Below are 21,014 nucleotides of genomic sequence, written 5' to 3' on the forward strand. Positions count from 1 at the left end.
CCCCATTGCTTCTGTCATTTCAGCATTCATATGGAAACTTCTCTCACCTGGCTCACTCCTTCCAACCCACTGCAGTTCAACACATTGAGGGTACAGTTTGTCTGAAGATGTTTTATGCATGGCAACATCTATGCTAATTATACCCTCAATTCTTGATGTCACTTAAGAGTGATGCACCTCTCTTCACCACTCAACTTTGGTCCAACAACACAGACCTGAGGAAAGGATTATTCCGAATGCATTTTTTAAGTAGTTTTTACTACACCTTTGAATTCATATTGATTTTCTGGAAGTACCCTGCTACCAATATGTTTTCAATGCTCCAAATGAGTTTCTTCCTTACTACAACCTGAAACACATGAAAAGTCTTTATTTTACCTCCAGAAACTCTGCCTTATTCATTTCACATAAGAGGAAAAAAAAAAGGCATACCCCTGATTAAAGGAAATTGCACAGACGGACGGTGAGTAAGCCATGAGCAAAGTTTTTTTGAACAAAAGAGAAAAAAAACTTGCAAAGCAGATAGTTTCCATCTGTTTTTATTAGCTGTTATATCATGTGTATGTACACAAAAGATTCACTAATCTAAATTAAACTACAAAGTTGGTGAGTCACTAAGAAGAATGCTAGTCAAAATGAAGCAGCTTTAGCTCGTTGCCATATCCACATTGTGCCTATATAATTACACAGGCACATGACAATACATTAATGCCAAAATAGACAATACATTATCAATATTGATAAGTAGTGTACTCTTACTCACACAGCACTTTTTCCTATTAAATTCAAACCAGTATTTTTTGCTATACTAACAGCTGTGTATTGTAAGGTACATTATATCTACAGTACATAACCAGGTATCCCAACGCACATCACATGTGTCAGTCCTTTAACCCCACACAGAGGAAATACCTTGTTTACAGCTTTAAGGATTATAAGCAATTTTACACAAGTGTGTGAAAATGCTGTGATATAAAATAAACGTGTAATACAAAGTTATTTGCTACTAAAGCTCAGCTTTGTTGCAGCAAGTTAAAAAAAAATCCATACATTTTGATAAAATCCTAAGAAAGAATTATTGACAATTTCTCCTTCGTGCTCACTAGTATTGGAAAGTCAAGCACAAGCAGCACATTCAGAAAAGTAATTCATTTGTCAGTCAAGAACATAATCTGAAGATTCCCATACAATTGTGTTTAAAAACAAATATTTTGCATGTATACATATTCCTCCCCTCCAGCCTTGATCAAAGCACTTGATGACCACAGGCAGGATGAACTGTTATTTCAAATCTAAGAAGATACCTTCTAGCAGTACCATCTTTAAGTATGAACAAAACATTGAAAAAATATGGACAACTACTTGTTTAACGGACAACCAGTCAAAAAGCTGTTTCAAGACTTTTCAGGATACAGCATGAGGATTTACATTGTCTCTTCTAGGGTACAGAAAAACAAAGCAGCACATTTTTATTTGCATACTGTATGCAGATCTTCATTAACTCAAATAATATTTTGCATACTATTCATAAAAAAACATGTTGCTTTGTGAAAAGCAATTTCAAAGTCATTACTCTTGCTCATTCTTCTCTTTGTAGTTTAGTTGCTGCAGGACTATTTTTTCCAGTCCTTCCATGCCTCTGTCTAACCACAAGCTTTATTGAATCACTGTGTGGACTGTGCATTTCTTTCTTAAAAAGGACTTTGCATTTCCCAACCAAATATTTATGCTTTCAATGATAGCACAATAAGTCTCACGTCAGTTCTTCAACAACAGGATGTAGTGTTTATCCCCAGAGATAAAAACCTTAAGACCACCTCACAACATCTTTTAGATGAACCCCCTCCTATTAGGCCAAATCCTTTCATAACACGTGGTTTGAAACTTTCAATTAAAGAATAATTAAGCTCTTATGTGAATAGCAGTAGAATATCCCAAAGAACATATTTATTGCGGTCCATGCACAGCTAATGGTTAATAAATAACGAAGACATAAAAAGTGTATTTGATCAATACAGTGGAAACTGCACATTAAGTTTAATTAGTTGACCTCATGAATGAGCAATTAATGTAATTTTTCATCTAGTCAACTGTTGCTATTGAATTAAAATATCTTTCTTACCTTTTGAAAAAAGTCTTCCCCACTTTTCCCTTTGCCTTCAGCAGCAGCTGTAAAACAAAAATAAGATCTGGTTTCAAAGTACTTCAGAGAAAATTTGTACGTCTGTATATAGAAATCATCAGTGAGTTCATGCTACTGTGAAGTTATAACTCTAGGTCCTCATCTTCTCATGCAACAGACATTTATCAACAACTAACACTTGGAACAACTCTTCCCAAGTCACTTGCTAAGGATCAAGTCCAAGCAGATGTTTTTATTTGCATAATAGAGCTACTATACATGGATCTATATGTTAGTTACAAACTATGTAAGATCACCCAAGTCTAGTGATTTATTCACACTGCATACATTACCATGTAATCCTACTAATAAGATGGTAAAAAGAAAGCCAGAAGGTTACAGCATTTGTTCGATCAAGAGTTAGAACCAAAACCAGAAGCGTTGCATTAAACCTGAATTGATTTAATAATAGCTCTGTTTTATTTTTTAATCCAAGGCAAATATCACAACTTGATCCAGGGAATTTTTGCAGCACGTACTTCCTACCAGCCAGTGCTTGAGCTGCTACATTCAGCTGCTACAGCTGAAAACCAAAAGCAGCCCTAGACACCAGCAACAGCACCACTGCACACAGGCGCTTTTGAACACTCCAGAACAGTGTTCAAAAGAGACGACTTCAAACTAGAAGTGGCTGTGAATGTGGCTGCTGCTGCTCAAGCTTGCCAAAGGGTAAATATGAACTCGTCATGCAGGAAAAACATCTGGATATGCTTAGCCTAGGAAATCAATGGCTGAAAGGTGAAAATACTGACTCCATGAAGAGAAGCTCTTCAGATGAAGGGAAAGAAAGCTCTTCACACCGGTACCATTTGTAGAAAAAGAGACAAAATGGAGAACACCACCCTGCTCCTCACACCCAACACGCTTCTTGTGGTGTCAGAGGGTGCGATGTGAGGGGTGTCTGGGGGATCGAAAAGGGGCATGGTCAGAGGGCTGCGTGCCAGCACACTGAAACGCTCCCTGTACTCCCAGGGCCACACCAGGACGTTCCCATTTATCAAAAAGGCAAGAGCATTAGCAGGAAGAGCAAATAACTAACCCAAACTATACAGCCTTAAGAGTACTTTCCAAAAAGCCTGCAGAAAAACCAGCAGCATCAGAACACGGTTTGCAAGCTTATAAGAAGCAATCATATAACTTAGTCAACCCCTAATTCATGTCGTCTTCTGGAAACCACTCTCTCCCACATGTACTTAAACCTCTAGCTGGACACTTACACAATGCAATAATAGCACTTAAAATGGTACAGCTGTTTGCATCTAGCATACGTTGCAGCTTATCTGTGTTGCAACTCAGGACACAGCAACCAAGTCAAAACACAGTAGGTCTTCCAAAAGAGAGCAAATCATAGAGAGGATAGTTCTCTTTTCCCAGAAAAAAGAATGCCTCCAGATGAAAACTCCAAGGAGAGGGGAGTTTCCTGAATAGTACTGGATTGCTGAATAAACTCCTTATCACTGCAATATTTTTGTATTTCTCATGCACAGATTAGGTCTCTGGTTTGCTCCATAACCCAACCTTCAAAAATCTGTCCCAGCTGCTTAGTTATTCCCGTTCTTCTAATTACACAAGCAATTTCAAGCTCCTCAATTAGCATTAACTCAGCTAATGCATTCAAAGAACAACTGCAATGGAGTAGATACAAACTAGTGGCATGAGACTTGTTTCTGCCCAAGAGAAAACACCACTACTACTGTTGTAACAGGCTTCTCAGGAAACACCACCACCATCACCTACAAACCATGGAGAAACTATAGACTACAAAGTCCTATCTGATAAATCACACCAACTTCTTAATTGCAACTCAAAGACAGTCAAAGCAGAGGCACAGAGTGAAGCCTAGCAAGCAGCCACCTTGGGGCATAGCTATTCCAGGCTCCACAACCCCACAAACCGAGAAGAAAAGGGCACCCTCCAACATGCTTTTCTTCAGAGGACATAGAAGATAAGCTGTAGAAGAGATGACGACAGATGGGAGGCTGAAGTTGTAGCTCTGAGAATAGGCCAATTTTGTTCCAGCTGCAAATATGTGATTTCTAAACTGAATACAAACAAGAGATGGCTCAGATAATAGCAGTGATGCTCTGCAGGGCATTTAAGCAGGATGCTGACAAAGCAAATTCCAAGCTTCTCATTGTAGGTTTATTTTTAATCAGAATCGTTCTGGTGACCTGATTTACAGCGTGGCCCTACCAGCAGCTGTATGACACAACCCAGTGACTCCAACAAGCACGGACAAAGCCAGGAAGAGCAGGGAGTGACAGCAGCCTAAACAGGGCTCACAGAAAAACACAGACAGTTGTAGAGAGAATTATGAGTTAGAGCAAATAGCATTTACAAACAGTTTAGGTTAATATTCAGTGTTTTCAGTTGTTATACTGTATTATGAAGATATGGTTTGTCATCGTAACTTTTCAGTAGGTGAGATGATTGTCACGTGTCATGGTGCCTACCAAAAGGCAGGGAAAGCTGTACCAATTTTTTTTTGAAACAGACCTGAAGTTTAACATTGAAATACCTTAAAGTTGTTCTTACCATGATTGAAAAGGCACAGCAATATTTCAGTATTTTGTCTGTGTCCATTCTGCATTTAGTCTCTTAAGAGTTACTCCACTGGTCTTTTTTTTTTGTGCAAGATGGTTGTTGAATATTAAGGTGGCCTAGTCATTACCATCTCCATTATGCAGTGAAAAAAAAATCAGAATATTAACCCAAAATACTGAGCTAGACTTAAGGTATCTTTCAACAGAAAGAAAAAAATAAGAAAATTAAAAGTCAAAAAGATAATCTGTATGAAGCAGTATATTCTGTTTTCCGTAGTTAGCTATTTTCCTGTTACTTCCCCCTTTCACACTCCCTCATCCTCGTAACTCTTTGAGGCAGTGATGGTGCTTTTCTGTTATGTTCCTCAGCTTATTATAATTAGCTTGTTTATTTCTAAGAGGAAGAGAAATTAAACTTAAAACCAGAGATTTCATCACTAGTTTATACATTTGAGGATACCACCTATAATTGCATACTTAATAATCTATGTTTACCTGCAAAGTACGGAGGCAAAGGATGTAAAAAGATCTGCTTCTTCTGAGAACTGCAAGGGTTGCCAGACACAAGGAAAAGTTACCCATTTCTTTCATAATTAAAGGGTTGAACTGATTTTGTTCAAGCACCACAAAACCACTATCTTCTGTAGGGAAAGAACTTGCTGGAATGGTTCTGAGCTTATGAAATTTATGCACCAGACATTGAAAATGGAAACACTTCTACAGCATTCAAAAGATAACAGTGATCACTAGGACAAGGTGTAATTTACTAAGTCGCTGAGGTTGACCTCAATCAGACAAACTTCGAGAAAAGCGTTAACTTGTGTTTAGGAAGAAAAAAAAAAAAAAAAGCCTGCTAGGTCACTGCATCCTAATCTCAACTTCTTTCTAAACAAATCTTGAGTATTAACCTTGCCTTTCAAAACAAATTTCATCTTTTACATATCATATTGAGGAGCTCTCAGAATTTATATCTGACATTAGTTCCCTAACAGGTTATTTTAGTAAATCACACAAATATTAATTAAAACATTAATATGAAACTGACTTCCCTTCAAAAAGCAGCATTTGCAAGTTTCAAGCAGGGGATGCAGAGGGACTGGCAGTGCCACACGGAAGGCACAGCGTAAGCCATCTGACCATTGAATTTGAAACAAACTTTCAGATTTTAATAAACAAAAGTTTTGCATTTTACGACTTTGTAAATAAAATTATTGTTTTCAAAAACACCACACCAGTAACAAAGATGAAACACTCCTGCCTAGCTGTTAAGGTAAGACCATTAATCCTGATCTAGGAAATCCTACGTCAACAAGGGCAACTCTGTTATTAAATGACTTGCCACATTCCACTTGAAATAATCATTAAAAAGAAAACTAAACCAAAAAAGTTCAAGAGCTCTTTTCCCATACACAGGTCACTAAAGCCCGCACTTTTCCGAGCTGCCGTTTAAACAACAAGCTCAAGAAGTAGTGTGAAAGATTTTATTTTATAAGAGCACTTGAAGCCATCAAAGGGAAAGCCTTTGCTGACCACTTCCACCTTGTGCTGCTCTCCTTGGTTTGGCAGCACAGCCTTCTGCACAGCCACAGCAGGGCCCACACCTAGCTTTCCACCCCAAAGAACCAGCAGCATTTACTGGAATTGTTCCCCAGTCTCATTTGGCTGGAAGATGCTGAGGGTAAGTTTGGGGCTGACTTTGCTGGCAGCTCTGCCACACACCAGCTGATGGGTTTTGGGCATCCACAGCCTCAAGCAGGAGCAGTAGACCAAGTTCTCTCTCCTGTATCTTCTCCAGAACCTTGAACTCCTCAAACAGTGGGCACAGGCACCACAAATATGACCCAAATAGGAACAAAGCAGTTCTTTAACTTCCTAACATCCCACCTTACAGCATAAGCACTACCAAGTCAACAAAAGCACTCCTTGAACTGAAGCGTGTACAATGATGAAGGATTAGCCACGTCTCCACTGAGAAATAGGAAAGTATCAGCACTTAAACAGGATTTCCAGAGCTCACGCCTAGGCACACCAGCCTCAGAAGACCACCATGCCCTTCAGTCCATGTCCCATAAGGGGATTTGACCAAAGCCACATGAAATGAAATGGCAATTAACACCATGCACTGACTTCTGACTGAGAAATTTATTCATCTTTGCCAACCTCTGCTACTCAGGAAATACTGTTTTCTTAGAACACTATTTATTTTTTGGTATTAAATAAATAATTGTTCAACTGACCTTCACAAAAGAATTATTTTTACAGAAAATGGTAACATTGGTTTCAGAAATACAAAAAAGTACTAAAGTAAATGTGCATAATAAGCATTTTATATTTTAAGCCACACTGTTTGTTATAATTTCTTCCATACCATGAAATATTTTATATCAGGTTTTCACTTTTCAAGATATATTGGATTGCCAAGGTCCCATCCAATCCAAATACGAAACAGTTGAAACAGGTGTTAACTATTATGGTACCCACGAAGTACACCGCTTGTCTACTTAATCACCAAATCATAAAAAAGCCCAATTGTAATTTCTTCTAAGTTCACATGGAAAAGTGAATTTGAACTTTTACTTTGAATGTTATTTTAATTAAAAAGAGAATTATTACAATGCAGACCATATTTTATAGGAACCAAACCCAAGGCCGAAGGATTCAGTCAAGTTTTGTTTAAAGGAGTTGTTATTGCAACTTTTTGTTGATCTCACACATGAGCTTTGTGTCTCATTTCCTAAGCTCTTGAAATTGATATTGCAAACAATGAAATATGTATTTGTGAATGTGCCTTTAGGTTGATTAGCATCCAAACTTCTTCCGTTCTTTTCATTGAGAGACTGCAGTTATGAAAGAATCTAATAGCATGTATGTCTCTTAAGGTTTTGGCTATGAATAAAATTATTCCTTACATCAAAAAACTCTTAAAAGGAGAGTTAACAACAACATAATATTTGAATTTTAACAAGACAGACCAACTTAATGGGATTTCAAGTAACTGTAGAATATTCCTGAAGGTAAGTTGCAAATTATCTTAACTTTTCTATCCACTGAATCAGAAAGAACTTGAGATTTTCCTCATGGCAATTAGATCTGATCTTTTCTTGAAGTCATAAAAAGGTGTTAACCACAGTGATTTATTTTGTTTGTTTCAATTAAATAGACAGTTCATCATCAGAAATAGACAAAAGCCAAGTCAGAGTTTTTTCCTCAGAAGCTACCAAGCCTGTTATTGTAAAAAAAAAATAAAATAATAATAATAATGAAAATCATTGAACAGCTAGGCTCAAACCAGAAACCATCACAAAAAATATGGTTTTCTGTGCACAAAGTCAGACTATAACCCACACATACTCTTAAAGCTTGCTTATATCAAGCCAAGATAAAGAATTCCACCCCCATAGGTCACTGAGTTAAGCCAAATAGCATAAAACAGGCCTTTAGGAACGAAAAGATAGACTACACATTGTTAAGGAAAAAAAAAAGTCTGACCTAAAGTTGAATTTATTGAAATCCAAACAAAATAATTCTCCATTTTCCTTGTAATTATAGAGCTAGCCTCACTTCAAGTCTCACTTTCTTTCAGCTCAGTAACTAAGCTTAGTCATCTCTTTTTCTGTCTAACTTCTGAAATGAAAGGGTCTGGTGAAAGAAAGTAGAAAGGCCTAACTAAACAAGGAAGTTACACAAAAATAGAATACAATGTTATTTTTAACTGGCTTATTAGTAGGGCATCACTTACATATTCTTCTCACTGCAAAGTTCCTTAAATTTTCTCTGACTACTTCTGAACATGCTGCAAGTTACAGGTATTATGCCGATAACACAACTGACTTCGCTTTCACAGGAAGACAGACCTTCGCTACTAGGAGGGGGAAAATAAGTCAGGATCTTCCCTGTGCAGTGGTCTTCCCTAAGTGACAAACAGGAAAAAAAAAAAAAAGAGTTTTATTATAATAAATTTAATCAATTAACATGTAACACTTACCAATCTCAGTTTTTTAGAGTCTCAATAGGTCTGTGTTTTTCAGACTCAGAGAATGAAAAAAAAAATAAAAATCAGGCACTTACACTTCTTAAAATTCGTAAGTAAAGCAGCCTTTGGTTTTGAGGGTGCTCACCACAGGTCAGAGTAAGCCACAAGTCAACTGGAAGTATCAGGAAGGGAGACATACGCCAAAACACTCAAGAAGTTACTGGCACGCTCAACTAAAAAAGCTAGCAGTAATATATCTGCACATACACATTGCTGGCAAATTAAATTTGTTGAGTCAGGAACTACAAGACATCTGGAATAGTACACAAATTACCCACTGTCTACTTTTTCTGTGATTGAAGGACTCTAGGACTGCAGGTAACAACAGGAGCATCACCTTTCATCAACAAATTACGGGGGAAACAGATTAAAACAATGAAGGCAGATACCCATGACACAGCTTTCTTTCTCCTGCTGTGCATCCAGAGAACTGGAAGAATTTCAGCATTGTCCGTAAGTGACAATAATGACAATAAATAGATTGTAAGTAACTGGAAGGACATTGTCTGGGTGGGTTTCACTGGATCTCCTTCTGTTGGAAGGTGCATGATACACAAGCTACAAAACCACTGCTAAGAAAAAAAGTCCTAGGCGCTGTAACATCCAACAGATATCCCTAATGCTGGGAAAAAAGTAAACTGAACATAGGAGACTTTAATCCTGCTGTTGAAATACAGCAGCTATGAACACCATGGAAGTACAATGTCTATGGCCTCTTTTCGGACTACCTACTAGCCAAATCAGACTTCTTGAACCGAGGCCTCATCTGAACACACACAAACAGAGGTCAGAAGTTCTTATTTTTCATTACTCCCCAAAGTCTACATTTACTCTGATACATCATGAAAGCTATATAAATTTATTCAGCCATTAGACTATTTTTCAATAACCTTTTTCTCCATAGTATATTAAAATTAAGACTATTAGCAAATAACCAAAAACCATCCTAAAAAAATTCAAAATTTCATCTGTGTTTTTCAATGTCTAGAGTACAATGCAGAGAAAAAGCAGAAACTTAAAACAAATTACACGTACTTCCATTGCAGACATTGCCAAAAATAATGGAAGAAGAAATGCCACATATACTCAGAAGACCAAGATGACATTGGTTTTGAACAAATATTCCTCGTGATCTGGGTCTGTTTTCTTTAACAACTCCATAGATTTGGTGGCTAATAGCACTGGGGGAAAAAAAAAGAACACAAAGCTACCGCCTCGTCAATTTTCTTTCCCCTATATCAACATTTTCAGAATTGCATACCCTGAAGTCCATCCAGAACCAATAATTTAATATATAACAATTGTAAATCTCAGATATATACCAGCAGATTTTTCTCATTTTGTAAAACAAATTTATCTCCAGGGAAAAAGCTGTCTGCCAAGCCTCTGCGTACAGAAAGTTTGTTTTATATATTTTTGTAATCAAGTCACAGACTGAAAGCCTGCTGTGAAGCTGGAATTGCTTTGGGACCCCATTTTCCATGTTAGGGATCTCTTCTGCAAAAGGCACATGTGGGACTGGCTCATCCACACAACCACAGTACGCTTCCCAACACAACATGGAGTGCAGCACATTATGGCCAAAGATTTGGGATTTCAATGAAGATAAAGTGAATGCTTTGCTTCCAGCTAGCTATTCTTAAGAATTCAGCGAGGAAAACCAACTGGTTGTCAGTGCTCCATTACCTGATTAGAAGTAGTCTATTTAGCTGCCCCATTGAGGCTTCTTCAGTATTAAAATGCAGAAAACCTGTCATCCCTTCGCTAGAGGACTGGTGATTGTAGGAGATACTGGATGTTTTTTCTGAAACGAGGGACAGCTAGCTTACATTACTTTAATTACATTAGATATTTTGAAGTTAAATTTAAAACCTTATCATTTCACTTAAGTCCTGGTGAGAAAACCTGAAATTAAAAATCACTGTTCAAGTTCTAGCTCATATACTACATAGACTTAGGAGGACATGCTCAGTGTAGGCAAACTGAAGTTTTGTTTGCTTTCTCAAGAGGTTTCTTTTAAAGAACAGCAACCTAACTTTTGATAGTTTTTCACCCAGATTCCCATTTTTATTTTAGATTTTTTTTCCTCCATTTTAATCAAGGGATTAAGACAGCTTACCAGCATCTAAACATTGTACTAGGAGAGCTTAGCTACCTATTTTTCCCTTAGAAAAAAATGCACCTGCAGTACTGATAATTGACTTAAAAAAAAAAAAAGTATCACACTATTTTACAATAAGACAGATTTGCTAAGGTACATGTCTATTAATATGAGTGAAAACTGATTAAAACATTGTACACATGTGCACCCTCCCGTCTACCACTATTTGTCATTTTACTCAAGGAGCCAGTTGATCACCTTCTCTCCTTCTAAAGGGCCTTTCTGCAATTCAGTCTTTTAGGAAATTTAGGAGCCTGTGGTCAAAGTGATAGGCTGGCAAAAAAGTTTGCACATCACATGAACTCATCCCAAATGCTTTGTAGGCACAAAACTGACAGCACCAGTCCTTGGCCAGACATGAAGTCAACAAGAATGATGCTCTCCCACACCACACACTGACAAAATAACAATTCCCTTGCACCATGATCCAAAGAGAGATAGTTCTGGAGAAGACAGCTGGAGAAGGGCTGCTCTGGTAGCCACAGGAAAATCTCACCAACATCCCACAGGACCCATGGATGTTATAAAATACTTCTCAGTGAAACGAAGAGCTATTTATCCTGGCAAGTTGTTTTTCCATTGCTGTGTGCCTACTCCCTGACACAAGAGAAGAGATCAAAACAACGCAGTCAGGTTAAGCCCTTCCAGCATCGCTTTCATGTTGCCTACCTCAGCTGACTCCCTTACTGGTCTGTGAGCCCACACACACCCAACCCGTGCTGAATGTGAGGGCTGCTTTTCCACCTAGGGAGAAAGGGAGAACACAGACCAGCCTTTCAGGCGCTAGCATCCTTCCCCTTCCCTGAAGCCCAGCCACCAAACGCTTACCGAGAGGAACAGGACCCCTGGTGGAGCCCGATGTTGTTGCACACCTGGAACCAAGACTTAGAGGTGAGTGCAAGAGTAAGAAGTAGAAGACGTAAAGCTTGCCATTTTTCTAAAAAAGCCCTGCAGCAGGGCTGCTTCCCTCAATTGCTGGATGCTGTGGAGACAGGAAAAAGTCTCGAGTGCCTCAGGAGGCAGAGCCTCTCCTGCTGCCAGTGACTGACAGATCTGATTCTGCCCCCAAGCCACAGTCTTCATTTAACAGAACTTGCTGTTTACAGGAGGAAAAAAAAATTATATATATATCATCATTTCAGAAGTGCCCCAGGGGCTGACAGAGGACAATTGCCAAATACAAAAGCTCTGCTCTCATCAGATTGATGACTAGGGATATTCTTTCTATTTGTTTAGTGTTCAACTTTCTCTCTACGCACAAGCACTTTTCTTGTCAGGTACACACACAGATACTGTATGATTCATTGCATAGGAGAGAAGAATGCAGCGAGGCCGTAGAAAAATTAGAAACAAAAACCCTACAGATTTGGATAAAAATGTACACAATATTTTTCTGATGGCTCTGCTTCTTATGAGTCATTCACAGATGTGGAGTTGCAGGATGGAAGCCAAGATTAAGTCAAAGACAAAGCTTTATACAGGAAACCAGCTCAAGTCTGTTGCAATGCAGGTTACATACTTAGCTACAAGGAAAAAAAAAGCCTTTCCATCAGTGAAGAAACACTGTGCTTATCTGGCGCCATTATGCTAAAAGGATTCTGCAAATACCCAGGGACAAGGACAAAAAACATTATTTGGAATGAAGATGTCTCTTCCCTTTCTAAAAGCCAACCAGCCACATGCTTTCCAGCTTTGTGGAGATAACCAGAATATTTGGAGAATAAAAGCACAAACAGTTCCCTTTTTTGTTCAAAAACACTTTATTTTCATTTTTTCTCTGTATCAAAATAAATAAAAACGTCCCTGAGTTTTTCAAGAATGCACGTTATGAGTCCTTTGCAAGATTTCTAACCTTGTGTTCCTGCAGGAGTACACAGGTTGTTCCAACACCTCATATGACAAAACCACACTCCCAAATCCAGGCCCCCCAACAGTTTGCTGTCACGTTTTCCCTTTAGCTCAGCATTCTGAATGTCTGCCCTTTCCTAGTTGTCATTAATCAGGCAGTCTGAGCAATGATGCATCGCTTCAGATCTAAGTTCTTTCATGGATACCAGCCACACATCCTTCTTGGTTTTTGCCTCACGTCCCAAGACTCCTCATGAAGGATTTGGCACTGGGGTCAGGTGTTCGCCACCTATCGTACCACATATAGTTGGCATCATTAAAATAAATCTAATTATTAATTATTAAATGTATTAGAAGCCTATGAAGTTCTACTTAATAAACAAGCAAAAAAAATACTTTAAAAGCAGGAGGTAAGGCATGTGACTTTAATAATTCTAGATGGGGGCTGTAAAATTTAGAATAACATGATAAAGTTCAGTATAAGACTGTCTCTCTTCCATATTAGGTTTACAATGTATTACACTACTGACACAACAACTGAAGCTGGGACCATTTATTATCAACTGTTACTCTGAGCATCCCATAAATCAGATCCTTTTGTCATTTTTTCTCCTGCAGGAAGAAACAGAATCCTAAGCTTACATGCAGAACAAAGTAAACCCACTTAGATGTGCTTCATATAAATATAACTGGGCTATAAATTTGTATAAAGTAGCAAAGGACTAAAGTTTAAAAACTGAGCAAGAAAAAAGCATCTAATGTCTTGAGATACTGATACATTCAGGTGTACATAAGTACAGGCACAAGCACCAGGGTACTGCAGTGCAGTGCTTAGTCAATTCAATGAAGAAATTGAACGGAGAGAATTTAATACCTCAAACTTCAGAGAAGATAAAAATTGCATTTTAACATGTAAGCCAACTTACAGCAATGCACTGTATGTCACACTACATACAGTTCATATCTTAAAAAAAATAAAAAGAAAAAAGATGTGTTCCAGTCTGGTTTGTTCTAAGATATTGCCATAAACCAGATAACATTTGAATGAAATAACTTGGTCTGTTTCATTCAAGAATAAACACTTATTTGTTGTTGTTTGTACACTGCAATCTAGAGGAACTAACTTCAACATGAAATAGAAGTTGCAAAGTAGTTGTCTGTGTAAGGAATAGGGAGTGGAATGGGTCTCCCCAAATGATATGTTTAAGGGAGAGGGCATAGCAAAAGAGAAACTTACCCATACTTCAAGTTTAGAGCAACAGAGCACTACAACAAAGCACTCACTTATTTATTACCTCTTTTCCCATACATTAGATAGGCAAAGAATCCAAATTATGCATCAGCACGAAAACCTACAATCTAAGTTACGTCGCCAAACTAAAGTTTACTCCCAGCATCAAGGTCTTTCTTCTTTTAAGAAACCAAGGAAATGAAGTAATTGTTTAGGTAAGAAGATCAAAGCACAACAAAAGTCTAGACCTTTCTGGTAAAGGTGAAAGAGTTTTAAGAGTTTTATTTTCACAGCTGTTTTCATGTCCACATTTTCAACATCTACATATTATTTTCCCTGTGACCAGTTCCCATATTAAAAACCAGAGCTGCTACATGCAGATGCTGAAGAAAACAAATGATTGTTTGTGTGTGTATATAAATAGATAAGAACACACAAACTCAGAGTGAAGAAAGAATGCCACATTGTATTATTACGATTTATAGATAGAGTACAAAATAAGGTAAAAGCCTGTGCTGTTTTACACTGGAGTGGTAAATTTTAGCAGCAAGCCTAGCACCCACACAGGCTCAAATCATGCTGTGCTGGAAGATGCAGACCACATTTGTTATCGTATATTGCTTTCATTTAACTAAATGCTGTTTCAGAAACCTACCAAACTGACTGTAAGGGTGGAATAATGAAAGCAGAATTACAAATTATACAAACAAGCAAAGTAACATATGCCTGTACAGTTTCATTAGTAACTGCTCAGTTTAAAGCTTTTATGTCCCACATCGTACAAAATCCACAAGCTTCTTCAGACTGCCTTGGAACCCAAAGTAGCACCACGGATGCTCAAATATTGCGAATTGGCGCTGATTCTGTAGATTACAGAGAGGTAACAGGAAGAGCCCAACCTAGTTATCCACACAAGTTTTTTTTTGTTTGTTTGTTTGTTTGTTTTTTATTATTATTTTTTTATTTTTTTTTAAAAAAAGCAAGTTTTAATGTAGCAGAACATTCCTGACACACAAACGCAGAAAATGGTTGATAAACCCAGGGCCTGATGAAGCATCAATTGTCTCATTTTACGCTTGCTGCTGTTTGCTCAGGGCATCCCCATTAAGGGATGCAAAAGAGAAAAGGTAGTAAACCCACTGGCGTTCTATATAGACTGAAGTCTGTTCAAGCCAAATAAAGTATCTGCTGCTCAGATAACAAAGACAAGGGACTTAAAAGCAAGAAAGCCCTTCTAAAGCTACTTTCAAATTAAAGACAGTCATGCCATTATCACTGGCAAAGATTGATGTACAGCCTGAGCTCATCAGCCCTACAGGCCTGAAGCTTCTGGTCACACAAAATAAAACACAAGGAAAAAATAAACAATAATAAAATCATTTCCTCATCTTTTTGTTCTATGAACTTGGTATGAGAATTACTTACCATTGAGACTTATCTCAGGAATACCCCAAATCTCTTTCTGGAAGTTGAATGAATGTGCTGGAAGCACCTGCTACTGAGACTACATATACATGGTGGAAAGGTGGTGTTTTACATTTAAGTAGTTTTTATCTGTTCCATTCACTGTACAACACTGATCCATGCATTTTCACATGGTGATTCCTTCCACACTGAAGTTGATCTCAAGACAACAAAACTTCAAATCAAGGACACAAGCTTTGCAATATTTGATTAAGAAATTATTGCTATAGCTTGCTCATATTATTACTGATTTTATAGCTCAACCATCAAACCCCACACATTTTATTGAGCCAAAAATACATCAGCATATTCTTGCCAATTTTTGGTCATACATAACTTTTCTCAGCTTCCAAATTACGTATGGTGGCTACTTAAGAGATGTACAGAAACACAAAGCTTTCCTCTGCCTGCCCACCCCTCGCAACAGGTCTTAGCAGAATACATGCACGTCTATGCAGAAAAATTTGTTTATGCTTTTCAGTTTTCATGCAACCATCTTAGAACTCCAGTTTTGCATGTGCAGTATTGCCTTTGATGACTCAGACTTGACTTGTACAACAGCACATCCAACTAGGTTCTAACAAAACACCACTTATGAATAGGCCTAACAAAATTTGAAAACCAGTCTTTGAATTGGTAATTCTTTTATTCTAAGTTTATTCAACTGAGTAAGGTGTTGAAAAGAGATAAGTAGAGAGTTGTTCTGACTTTATGCTGCCTACACAAGCAGGCCGCAGCTTCATTACTGCAAGCAAATCGGCACCCACAGCACATGGTCCAGCAGATGAGTAGTATGTAGGCCCCTGCTAGCTAATTTATATTTTTATGGACACAAAGCTGTTTCTAAAGCTGTTGTTTACAAGAAATAAATAGAAGCCAGAGAAATTATAAAAAACTATTTACACAAACCTGCGATACAGGGCAGGAAATGCTGAAGTTAAACTAATGACTCCAAGGAAACAAGAATGCATTGTTTTGTGGTTAGACAACTAATTCTGAATTACACAACTCGCTTGATCTGGTTACCTTCAGCATTTCTGATACTAAAGTTTCTCATTTCCATTTTTTAAGACTCAAAAAAATATCAAGATCTTTTAAGCGGGACTAATAACAAAAACTTCTAAGTTCATGCAAAATAAACTGAAAAGAAACTTGTAAACTTAAAGGATATAAAATGTCAAGTGTGGGGAAGTGAAAAATTAAAACAAAGAATGTGTGATTTCTGCCAAAATCTAGAAAAACAAACGATAAAGAGTAAGGAACTAATATTTGGCCTACTTCTGCCTCCAGTTCCTGTGTGGGAGCTTTAACTGAAGAAATACTGCATTTTTGCAAACAAAAACAACATTAAGCAGCACGATGTTAGTGCAGCTGACAATGTAATGCTGTTTTCAGGAATAATTTTTACTGTTTCTGCTCCGTATTTTTCAACCCACATCCTTTTGGAATTCTTACGAGTATGTTTTTCCTGTTTTATATCAACTATCAACTCCTCTTTTAGTGTCTACACAGTAATGAGTAACTCATACAGGAGAAATAGGAAAGCTAATCAAATCCTAACTTGTATGAGAAAGTTTTAATATATCATGCATGTTTATAAGTGACCTTGAACATGACTTAGCATTTCAAAGTGTCTGCTGATTAGTGCAAGGTACATGTATCACACAATTAGTGATGAAATGATAAACATTCATACTTCCTATCTACACAAGCATTTAGCATATTCTAAGATGACACTTACTAGTATAAACAGCGTCCCCAAGGTCTACTTTTTTTTTTTGTACGTATATTCAGTACTGAAGTAAAAAGTTTAGTGAGTCTCAAGAATAATGGGAAGTGCCTCTTTTGCAAGGTAGCATACCAGCCTACTTCTCAGATAAAAAAAAAAAAACACAACACAAAATACCAACCCAAAACAAAACGAAAACACAACCTCTGAGACACGCAAAACAGACAAGTAAACTGATAATGTTTATAGCTCTTTCAAGCTGGAGCAGATTTAAGTAATGGGGTGACGAAAAATCTAATTATCACAAAACGCAGATTATTACCACATTATCTAGAGAACATAGAACATGCTATGTAAAAAACATCGTGTAATGCTTCAGGACATATCTCTTCGCATGATGTACCTCTTGCAAAACACCCCAGTTTTTATTAATATTCTCCATGTGCTTCATGCCTGCATAAAGTGTTTGCCAAAACACTCGCTTTCTAACTGACATGGAAATTGTGCTCATTTGGAAGGAATGTCAGTGAACCAACGAGAAAAAAAATCAGGACTATTTTTAAAACCTTGTCATTTGCCCTGTCTGTTACCTGCCAATTTATGTCCTTTGGAGCAGTCATAATTAACTGAAATAACTTCATAGCTGTGGGAAAAACAAAACATCAAACTGCTATCCAAGAACTTGTAAAGATTAGATTGCTACAGCAACAGATAATGCATAGCCTTAACCACAGGTAATCCTGCTTTTATTTAACAGGTATATGGGTTTGACACCCCAAATGGGGGTGGACCCCCTGCCCTGTCACCGTCGGGCAGAGGGAGGGGATCTGGGAGTTGAGGAGGAATGGAAACAGGTCCCTGCTCAACATCGCAAGCGATGCCCTCCCCTTCCGGCCCCGCCTTCCCAGATGCCCTTACAAAACAGGTTTGAGGCCCTGGAGATTGAGAGACCAGCAATTGAGGAAGAGATAGAAAGTGTACCCAGGAGGATGCCTAGGGCGAGGAGGTCGACTCCACACCTCAGGACTGCCTCCACCAAAAAAGATAGAAGGGTTATTGTTGTGGGAGACTCTTCTTAGGGGAACAGAGGGCCCTATTTGTCGGCCTGACCCTGCCCGTAGGGAAGTCTGCTGCCTCCCTGGGGCCAGGGTCAGGGACCTTACCAGGAAGCTTCCCAACCTGGTTCGCCCCTCCAACTATTATCCTCTTTTGATAATCCAGGCAGGTAGTGATGACATTGAAGAGAGAAGCCTGAAGGCTATCAAACGAGACTTTAGGGGACTGGGACGGTTAGTGGATGGAGCAGGAGTGCAGGTGGTGTTTTCGTCCATCCCTACGGTGGCAGGGAGGGGTACAGAGAGGACACGGAAAGCCCACCTGTTAAACACGTGGCTCAGGGGCTGGTGCCAACACAGAAATCTTGGGTTTTTTGACCATGGGGCACTTTACTCGGCACCCGGCCTGATGGCTGCAGATGGGTCCCTATCTCTAAGGGGAAAACGGATCCTGGGCCAGGGGCTGGCAGGGCTCATTGAGAGGGCTTTAAACTAGGTAAGAAGGGGGATGGGGCTGAAACAAGGCTTGTTGGAGCTGTGCCAGGGGGAACAATGGCAAGGCCCGAGGATAAGGCAATGGCCCAGCTGAAGTGCATCTACACCAATGCACGCAGCATGGGTATCAAACAGGAGGAGCTGGAAGCCATCGTGCAGCAGGCAGGCTACGACTTGGTTGCCATCACAGAGACGTGGTGGGACCAGTCTCATGACTGGAGTGCTGCGATGCCTGGCTATAGGCTCTTCAGAAGGGACAGGCAGCACAGAAGGGGTGGTGGTGTGGCTCTCTATATTAGAGAGTCTTTCGATGTTGTAGAACTCGAGGCTGGGAATGACAAGGTCGAGTCCCTTTGGGTTAGGATCAGCAGGAAGGCCAACAAGGCTAGCGTCCTGGTCGGGATCTGTTATAGACCGCCGAACCAGGATGAGGAGACGGATGAGGAGTTCTACAGGCAGCTGACAGAAGTTGCGAAATCTTCAGCGCTTGTTCTCATGGGGGACTTCAACTTCCCTGACATATCCTGGAAGCACAACACAGCCCAGAGAAAGCAGTCTAGGAGGTTTCTGGAGAGCGTGGAAGATAGCTTCCTGACACAGCTGGTTAGTGAGCCTACCAGGGGTGGTGCCCCGCTAGACCTTCTCTTCACAAACAGAGAAGGACTGGTGGAGGATGTGATTGTCAGGAGCTGTCTTGGGCAGAGTGACCATGAAATGGTGGAGTTCTCTATTCTTGGCGAGGCCAGGAAGGGGACCAGTAAAACCGCTGTATTGGACTTTCGGAGGGCTGACTTTGTGCTGCTCAGGACACTGGTTGGTAGAGTCCCTTGGGAGGCGGTTCTGAAGGGCAGAGGGGTCCAGGAAGGCTGGGCGCTCTTCAAGAGGGAAACCTTAATGGCGCAGGAGCAGTCTGTCCCCACGTGCCCAAAGACGAGCTGGTGGGGAAGAAGACTGGCCTGGCTGAACAGAGAATTGGGCTTGAGCTTAGAAGAAAAAAGGGTCTATAATCTTTGGAAAAGTGGGCAGGCCACTAGGGAGGACTATAAGGATGTTGCGAGGCAGTGCAGGGACAAAATTAGGAAGGCCAAAGCTCATCTGGAGCTCAATCTGGCTACTGCCATTAAAGATAACAAAAAATGTTTTTATAAATACATCAACACAAAAAGGAGGACTAAGGAGAATCTCCATCCTTTACTGGATGCGGGGGGAAACTTAGTTACAAGAGATGAGGAAAAGGCGGAGGTGCTTAATGCCTTCTTCGCCTCAGTCTTTAGCGGCAATACCGGTTGTTCTCTGGATACCCAGTACCCTGAGCTGGCGGAAGGGGATGGGGAGCAGGATGTGGCCCTCACTATCCACGAAGAACCGATTGGTGACCTGCTACGGCACTTGGATGTGCACAAGTCGATGGGGCCTGATGGGATCCACGCAAGGGTACTGAGAGAACTGGCAGAGGAGCTGGCCAAGCCCCTATCCATCATTTATCAGCAGTCCTGGCTATCAGGGGAGGTCCCAGTTGGCGGCTAGCAAACATGATGCCCATCTACAAGAAGGGCCGGAGGGCAGACCCGGGAAACTACAGGCCTGTCAGCTTGATCTCAGTGCTAGGGAAGCTCATGGAGCAGATTCTCTTGAGAGTCATCACGCAGCACTTGCGGGGCAAGCAGGTGATCAGGCCCAGCCAGCACGGGTTTATGGAAGGCAGGTCCTGCTTGACGAACCTGATCTCATTCTATGACAAAGTGACGCGCTGGGTGGATGAGGGAAAGGCTGTGGATGTGGTCTACCTTGACTTCAGCAAGGCTTTTGACACCATCTCCCACAGCATTCTCCTCAAGAAACTGGCTGCTCCTGACTTGGACTGGCGCACGCTTCATTGGGTTAGAAACTGGCTGGATAGCCGGGCCCAAAGAGTTGTGGTAAATGGAGCCAAGTCCAGTTGGAGGCCAGTCACTAGTGGCGTTCCCCAGGGCTCGGTGCTGGGGCCGGTCCTCTTTAATATCTTCATCAATGATCTGGACGAGGGCATTGAGTGCACCCTCAGTAAGTTTACAGATGACACCAAGCTATGCACGTGTGTCGATCTGCTCGAGGGTAGGAAAGCTCTGCAGGAGGATCTGGATAGGCTGCACCGATGGGCTGAGGTCAACTGCATCAAGTTCAACAAGGCCAAGTGCCGGGTCCTGCACCTGGGGCGCAATAACCCCAAGCAGAGCTATAGGCTGGGAGAGGAGTGGTTGGAGAGCTGCCAGGCAGGGAAGGACCTGGGAGTG

The 21,014-nt window shown here is 40.0% G+C and overlaps 1 protein-coding gene across 5 annotated transcripts in view; it reads right to left on the bottom strand.

Annotated features, from left to right (window-relative positions):
* The window catches only part of BICC1 (BicC family RNA binding protein 1), a 102,888-nt gene that overhangs the window by 65,178 nt on the left and 16,696 nt on the right, over positions 1-21,014 (bottom strand). For 4 of the 5 annotated variants that reach the window (XM_027463240.3, XM_027463239.3, XM_072040040.1 and 1 more), the window contains exon 2: positions 2,123-2,169. In XM_027463240.3, the coding sequence (XP_027319041.1) occupies positions 2,123-2,169 (47 nt within the window). Of the gene's footprint in view, positions 1-2,122; positions 2,170-21,014 lie in introns of those variants that run through there. The other variant, XM_072040042.1, reaches the window with a different exon arrangement.

Source organism: Anas platyrhynchos, chromosome 6 (genome assembly GCF_047663525.1).
Source record: "Anas platyrhynchos isolate ZD024472 breed Pekin duck chromosome 6, IASCAAS_PekinDuck_T2T, whole genome shotgun sequence".
In the NCBI taxonomy this organism is placed as follows: Eukaryota; Metazoa; Chordata; class Aves; order Anseriformes; family Anatidae; genus Anas; species Anas platyrhynchos.